This window comes from Phaethon aethereus (genome assembly GCF_964289735.1).
Source record: "Phaethon aethereus genome assembly, chromosome: 3".
NCBI lineage: Eukaryota > Metazoa > Chordata > Aves > Phaethontiformes > Phaethontidae > Phaethon > Phaethon aethereus.
Window position 1 is genome coordinate 3,434,469 of NC_138576.1, and position 8,131 is coordinate 3,442,599.

At 58.1% G+C, this 8,131-nt stretch overlaps 1 protein-coding gene across 1 annotated transcript in view; it reads right to left on the reverse strand.

The window, feature by feature from the left end:
* Positions 1 to 6,464, reverse strand: part of XKR6 (XK related 6) — a gene marked incomplete at its 5' end in the record, with an annotated part of 190,771 nt that extends 184,307 nt beyond the window's left edge. The window contains 2 exon segments of the mRNA XM_081998221.1: positions 5,732 to 5,747; positions 5,750 to 6,464. Of these exon segments, the coding sequence (XP_081854347.1) occupies positions 5,732 to 5,747; positions 5,750 to 6,464 (731 nt within the window).
* Between the last annotated feature and the right edge of the window lie 1,667 nt (positions 6,465 to 8,131).

The window sequence follows — 8,131 nt, forward strand, 5'->3', positions numbered from 1 at the left end:
AGAAAGGCTCTACGGAGCTGAACATCCCAAACCAAGACAACAAGGCACTGTTAGGTCAGCAGTTTCTTGTTCATCTGTCATTTGACAAGCAGATGCCTCCCACTCCAAGGGACTTGGGCAGGTATCTTAAGAGTTGTAGCTGCCTGTATTTCTAAACTATCCGAAGTAGCATGTATCTAACTCACAGTTCATCCCAGAGCAAAGTATTTTAGCAGAGTCTAAGCCCACTCATCACGTAGGCATTAAATACCACATATTCCATTTAAACCCATTGATTCATCCTTCCACCTCCAGGCACGCCGAAAGACGAACAACTCATAGATTTGGTCTTTCCACTAATAAACAAGTTGTCAAGTCTTCGTCTCAATTTTAGGAATTTTTCTTTTAATCACAAACATACACAAGGTGTTTTTAATGTCAAAACAGTGACAAGGGTTGTTCTGTTTTGCTTGGTTGTTTTTTTTTTACAGAATGTTTTTCTTCTAAATACCTATTCAAATCAGTTTGAAAAACAAAACCCACAAAGTATCACATTCAAGTCACGAAACTTACCCTTACTGACAGCCGAACAGACACAGAGCAATTTCCAGCTGATCAGCATTCATTTTAGCTCAAACTCCACATACTGTTAATCCAATGGAATCCAATAATGTTTTCTTTAATAGCACGCCGCAACGCAAAGGATCATGCTGTATACTCTAAACCTCATGCTCCGGGACAGCAATCATGACCCACTAACCCACTTAACAACAGAGGTTAAAGAAAGGTACATCAGACACAGAAGTTGTACTCTTAATTGTCATTAAGACAACTCATGCAACCATCCAAGACAAGAAAACTTCAAGTCAAAACTGTCTCCTGAATTTACCCAGCTGAACGGCTTCGGCAAAAGCAACAGCCCTCTGAAGACCGACCTGCCTTCAGCCTATTTCCAGCGAAACCACAGCACTGCGACATCCCTCCTCAATGAAAAACCCTTCTGCAGCTTGCAGTGGAGCAGCTCAGTAGTGAGCGTCGTGTGCCCAACTGGCATCCATTACTTTTTGGAAAGTGTGGCTGAATTGTTCTAGTCCTCAAGATAATCTAGAAAATTTGAGATGAAAGGTGAAAACTGTAGATTTATCAAGGTGAAAAACCCCAGGACCGGAACCTTATCAGTGGGAATGCCACTTGAGATCATACTACTTCAAGCAAGAATTAAAAATATCTGTATACATATATATGTATACACACACGCACGTTTTTACAATGTATACGCATACTTTCTTTCCAGCAGCTGCTATAGGCAGACAGTATTAACATAGCCTTTGGTTGTCAACCAAGCAAAAAACAACCACAAAAAAATCATTAAAACCCCCCTCAGTACTTGCACTGGCCCCCAGCACTCCTGCCTGGGCACGATTCACTCTCTGAATAGGACAGGAGAGGACATGAACGGAAGACAAAGCCCCCACCCAGGCTGCCCAAAAAAAAGCTGCTACTTCTCCCACAATCCTGACAAAACGAAGAGACAATCTTGCTAAAATAAGCGCCCGACGTACGTTTATATTTCTGCCATAAAATGTTATTTATTCATCATCTTATTGGCAAGCCTTCCCCCTGTTTAGGAAAAGCAGTCCCTACAGGAATGGTGTTATCCCCCAAACCAAAACCCAGATTACCTAAAGTTACCAAGAAGCAAGCCCTTGGCAACTGAGGACGAGGATTTCTGCACAACTCCAACCTGCCCCCTCTATTCCCTACGACTTTGCTTCCAGCCGCTGAGCGACAGCCACGACAGCCTCTACCTCGCGTACAAGCCCCATTACGCTACATGCGGTCGCGGCGCGTATCCGCGATTATGCAGGAAACCAGGCTCGGTGCATTACGCACTGAACTTACATCGTCCTAGGTCCTTGTCCCCACGTATCAACTTCTTACCAGCACGAAGCGATTTAGCTGCAGGCATACACCGCTAAAGCAGCGCTTCCCAGTGTTAGTCCCATCACCGCATTCAAGATTAATTTTCATGGCATTTGCAATAGCTATAGTGGGAATGCAAAAAGACACCCTCGTGGAGGTTAGCCCACAGATCCCATGAAGTTAATTCATGCCCTGGTCAGATACTGGGAGTCAGCTCCACGCTGCCCAGCGTGCCCTAAAAAGCAGGAGCTGTGCGCTAGTGGGATTAGCGATCAACAGGAGAGAAAGCTCTTTATTTCACCCAGCGTGGTCCGGTCCGCAGAGCTCCTTTTCAGTCCCTTTCAGCCCTGCACAACCTCAGAAAAAAACGTTTTTCCTCTGCATTAGCAAAGCTGGGAAAAGTCGGGGCAACTTCAGCTTTGCTGCTTCACGTTACAAAAAAAAAGCATCACCCCTCCACATGCACCCCCCCCATCTCTGCCGGTGTCCCCCTCCCCGTGCCATGGCACGGGGCGTTTTGGCAAACGCCGGCTAATATATGATTATTTCTTTTTGCCTGGCTCCAAGGGGGGGGGGGGCGGAAAATCCAACTTGCCAGAGGAGCATCTGCATCGAGAACTGCTTTTGCTGATGGGATCAGCACTCAGGAGTACCGGGGAACGCAGGGGAAAGGGTCGCGTACCAATTCATCATCCTCGCAGGCATCACCCAGCCCAAATCTCGACGCAAAAAACAAACAAAAAAACCAGAAATAGAATAAACCCCCAAGCAGAAGTTGAGAACAAATGTGCTTTGAACGCCACACAAATGACATTGAAGATGCAGAAGAAATATGTATTTGCTGTTGAGCTGCACAATTCCGTGGGCTTATTTCCCAGGTACACATTTCACGCACCCTTCCCACACGGATCTCCTCCCCTTCACCCCCTCGGCTTCCTGAAAAATAAAATAATAAAAAACTAAAAATCTTTGATGTGTATATTCGTTTTACGGAGAGCCAGCCGTGTCCCCAGAAGAGGTGTCAAGGCCCTCCCCTGCCTCCACCCACGCACCCCTCCCCCAGGCTCAACCATGCTGTCTCCATCTTAACTCCAGCCACTTCTTCACCGATGTCATTAGGCACCAGGGTTAACCCCTTCGGCTACCCAGATCGGGGGGGGGGGGGCCTCCCCACCAATCATCACTTTCCATCTTCCCCTTTTTTTTTCCTCATCTATACCCCAGCGAAGAAACCCTAAAATCCACCAGCGAGGTTATTTTTGTCCCATTAAATCATCTGGGCAATATCACGGCAGGGACATTAACCCTTCCGGCGAGCCCCTCCAGGGCTTCCCACCGCTTCACCGTGACGTGCCACCTCCTCCCCCCTTAAAAAAATTCAGCGTCTTCTCCATAAGGATTATTTTAAAAGCTACCAACCCCACCTGCAGCCTCTTCCCCACAGTCTAACCCACCCGTGGGGCGGAGGGGTGCATCCAGCACCCCGTGACACGACCCGGAGACGTCTCTCCACCCTCCGTCACCCGCACCTCACACCCCTTCCATCTTATTAACCCGCGTCCCGTCTCAGAGGACGCTGGGCCACGCCGGGTCTTCCCAGTTGTCCTTACAACACCCCTTTCCGTAAGACCGACATCTCTGTGGAAGTGTCTGCACCTACAGGCTTTCATCCCGGAGAATCCCCCCCGCCTCCTCCCACATCTCTTTTTGGGGAGGATAACGCAATTTCCAGCTCACTCTAGAGGATGGGTTTTTTTATTCCCGCGGAGCCTGGGGTCACTCCCCAGACCCTTCCTCTGGCCAGCGTCTCCTCTACCCCAGCACCTCTCCTGCTGGCGGGGGCACCAGCCCCCGTCCCCGACCTTCAGCCTCACACCGGCAACCCCACCGCCGTCCCCACCGCCCCGCCGCCCGGCCGAGGAGAGCGTTTCTTGGTTTCTTCTTTCGCCAAAGCCACAGCCGAGGCATCGCGCTGCGTTTTTCCACTCCCACAACCCGCTCCTTCGGTGCTGGGAGGGGGCAGCCAGCCGAGGGGCTCCCCCCCCCGCCGGGTGGGGAGAAGCTCTCGGGGACTGTGACCCTCACCCCCTCAGCATCTATGGGGGGCTTGATCCATGCCAGGAGGACACCAACACTCTGGAAAAGCCACATCCCAGCGCTGGGCAGCCAGAGGTCCACCATCCGCACACACACCCCCCCCCCCCCGACCCTCGCTGGAGCAGCCCCCCGCTTTCTGTGGGGCCTTTCCATGGCTGCCCCACTGCCCGGCTCCAGGAGGGGAGCGGTGGGGCAAGCGCCACCCAGGGCCACAGGGCCTCCCTCTGCAGCACTGCCGGTGTGAGGGTCACCCCCAGCCCCGGGCCTGCCTCCACCCCGTCACCCGTGGGGTGTGTCCCCCACCAGCTCCTGTAGGAAGAGCAGCTCCATCCCCCCCTCCTCATCCTGCCCCATGTTTGTGGTGCTGCAAGAACCCAGCTCATCTCTTCAGGCACCATCTACAGCCCCTCAGAGCTAGAACCTCTTCCACCCCCCATGCTTGTGGGGAGCACCAACCCGTGTCCCCCCCAGGGTGTGAGGTGATAGCAGCCCCCACTCCCCTCTCCCCAGCCCCACACACTCATTTGGGGGTCATCTCTCCTCAGTGAAGCAGGGGTCACCCCAAATCTCCACAAGGGGGGCACTGACCCATGTCCTGCTTGGACCAACAAACCCCACTCCTCCCACCCCAGCCCCACAGACACATTTTGGGGAACTTCTCTTCCCCTTGGATGTCCTCTCAGCACAAGACGGGCCCTCGCACCTCCTCCACCCGGGGGAGCACTGACCCACATCTACCTCGGACCATGAGGTGACAACAACCCCCATGTCCCTCACCTCAGCCCCCCAGGCTCGTTTTGTTGGAATCTCTCCTCCCTTTGGGTCTCTCTTCACCCAAAGTGGGAGTAACCCCCAAATTCCCTTCCTTCTCACGTGGGGACATCACACTGACCATGACCACCTCACACCATGAGGTGACACTGACCTATGTCCATCTCAGACCACAAGCAACCCCCATCCGCCCCACCTCAGCCAGGGGACAGTGACCCACCACTGCCTCAAACCATGAGATGACACTGACCCACGTTCACCTTGGAGCATCAGGTGACGCTGACCCATATCCACCTCAAACCATGAGGTGACAGCGATGCCCATCCGCCTCACCTTAGCCAGGGGACAGTGACCCACCTCCACCTCAAACCATAAGGTAACACTGACCCACATCCACCTCTGATCATGAGGTGACAATGACCCCCATCGGTCCTACCTCAGACAGGGGACACTGACCCACCTCACACCATGAGGTGACAGCGACCCCCATCCAACCCATGTCAGGCACAGGAGAGTGACCCCCCCTCCACCTCAAACCATGAGGTGACACTGACCCATGTCCACCTCAGACCAAGAGGTGACAGCAATGCCCACCCACCCCACCTCAGATCAAGAGGTGACACTAAGCCCACTGGCCTCACCTAGCCAGGGGACAGTGACCCCCATCCGTCTCAAACCATGAGGTTACAGTGATGCCCATCTGCCCCATCTCAGCCAGGGGACCGTCCCCCACCTCAAACCATGAGGTGACGCTGACCCACGTCCACCCTGGACCGTGAGGTGACAGTGATCCACGTCCATCTCAGACCACGAGGTGACAGCGATGCCCATCCGCCCCACCTCCGCCAGGGGACAGCGACCGGCGCCCAGGGTGCGCCGACCCATCGCCATGTCGGCCAACGCGCTTAACGGCCACCCGCGCTCCCCACCCGCTCCCGGCGGGACCCGGCCGCCCCCTTACCTCCAGACCTGCCCATCTGCAGCAGGTGGATGACGGACTGCCAGACCCAGACGGAGATCCTGCAGAGGCGCTGCGCCCCGGGGGTGGCGGTGGCGCCGGCTCCTCCTACCCCGCCGGCGGGTCCCCCCCGGCGGCCGACGGCCCCCATCATGGGCGGCCCGCGGCTGGTGAGGCCCTGCACGGCGCCCAGCCCGCCGCCCGTGTAGTCCTGCACGAACCAGCGGAAGCTGAGGATCTGCACCAGCACCGAGGGCAGCAGCACGAAGGCCAGCGTCAGGCCGCACCAGACGTAGTCCCGCCGGCCGTAGTGGTGCAGCGCCAGCCACAGGTCCGTGCCCACGTCCCCCAGCAGCACCAGCAACGCCAGCACGATCCATAGGCAGTCCAGCCACGGCCGCTCGGCCGCCTCGGCGCCCTCCGGCGCCCGCGGCGGCCCCTCGGCGGCGGGGCGCGGGGCCAGCGGCTCGGCGGCGGCGGCGGCGGCCGCCCGCCCGAAGAGGCTCCGCAGGCAGGCGCTCCGGCAGCCCCAGTAGCACGACGACGTGTTGCAGCAGTGGCAGATGTGCAAGGAGCTGCTGCCGCCCGGCTCCTCCGCGCCCTCGGCCGCCGCTGCCCCGACGCCGCCGCCGCCGCAGACGCCCGCCGCCGCCGCCGCCGCCGCCGCCTCGTCCAGGTTGTGCAGCTGGGCGAAGCCCACGCCGCCGCCGCCGCCGCCATCCGACTTGGCCGCCATCTTGCTGCCGCCGCCGCGTCTCCGGCCCCTTCGCCGGGCGCGCTCGCTCGCTCTGCCCCCCCCGTCCCCGCTCCCGGCACCCCCCCACCCGCCGCCCGCCCGCCTGCCCGCCCGCCGCTTCCGGGGGCGGCGCTTCCGCGCCCGCGCAGGACGGGCCGGGCCGCCTAGCGACCGAGCGGGGCAGCGCCGGGACGGCGCGGGGCCGGGACGGCGCGGGGCCGGGACGGCGCGGGGCCGGGACGGCGCGGGGCCGGGACGGCGCGGGGCCGGGACGGCGCGGGGCCGGGACGGCGCGGGGCCGGGACGGCGCGGGGCCGGGACGGCGCGGGGCCGGGACCCGGCGCTGCCCCCGTCCGGCGCGGCCCTCTGCCCCGTTGCCGTCGCACCGGCGCCCGCTGCGCTTCTCCCCGGCCACTCTGCCTTAGCACCCGCGGGATCCATCGCGCGTCTTCCCCCAACCAGCGTGCGCTGGCACCGGCACCCACCCGCCGCCCAGACCATCCTGGGCTGGGGCCCCTTGTGCTGACCCCATCCCACCCCCAGATCCGCTCCCCAGCCCGCGGTCTTGGCCTCAGGTCCCCGTCCTGCAGAGCGACCGCCCCGTCACCCGCCCACCCTCAACTCCCAGAACCACCATTCCCAGGTTGTCCTCAGCCCACCCCCCCCCCGGCCAGCCTGCTGCCCCTTCCCACCTCCAGCATCTCCCTGCTCCCTGCCGGGAGGCTCCAGGCTCTCCTCTGGGTTTCCCTTCCCCATGGCCGTGCTGGGGAAGGGGGCTCCTGTCCCACCCCCATCCCGTAGGTCCCCCAGTGCATAGCAGCGTTCTCCAAGCACGCCTCAGCACCGCGACCTCTCGTGGCCTCGGTGACCTCCCAAATCCCCCGCTACCGGGTCCTTCTGAGCACAAGGATCCCCCATCCTCTGCCCTCTGCACTTGTCCCTTCCTCGCCCACTTTGGGAGACACGGCTTCACCCACTCTGTTCCTCCGGGGTCAGGCAAGCCAGACGGCTCCTCTCCATGGGCCCAGCTCCTTGCTGGAGGAGACAAACCTCTGGCAAGCTGAGGAGAGGGCTCCCAGCTCCGGTTTTGGGATCTGCCCGGGGCTGCGCTGCACCCCAGGCAGGTGTTCGACCGAAGGACCCGTTGGCAGGCTGGGGAAGCCAAATTCAAGGTCCTTCCCTCCCCAGTTTCCTTTCTACACGTTCACATCTGTTCATTCATCATATCCAGCTTTTCTGTGCTGTCCTGTGCTGTCCTCTGTAGGTTACAGTCCCCCCTCCGTCAGGTTTTTTTCCCGTTTGATAAGCGTGCGCCTTCCAGATGCTCTTTCTCCAGCTCTTTTGCTCTCTCTCTGCCTCTTTTTGTGGGAGTTTGAATTCTGCCCTTTCCCTTTTGTTACTTTTTTTTTTTTTTTTTATCCTGGCAAACTATCAGGTCTGATAGATTCAGGGCTCCAGAACTGGCTGCCAAAGTTGCTGCTTTGCAGAGTCTAAATTTCAACAGGGAGAAAAAAAAAAAAAACAAGCAGGTGGAAAGGTGCATAAGTACAGATAAAATGCTTCTTCCAGGGAGGGAAAATTAATTTCATCTTGAGAAGAATGGGAGGACTTGCATACATTAAATAAGCTTTCTAGGAAACATGTATTTGGCCTTTCCGAGTGATGTC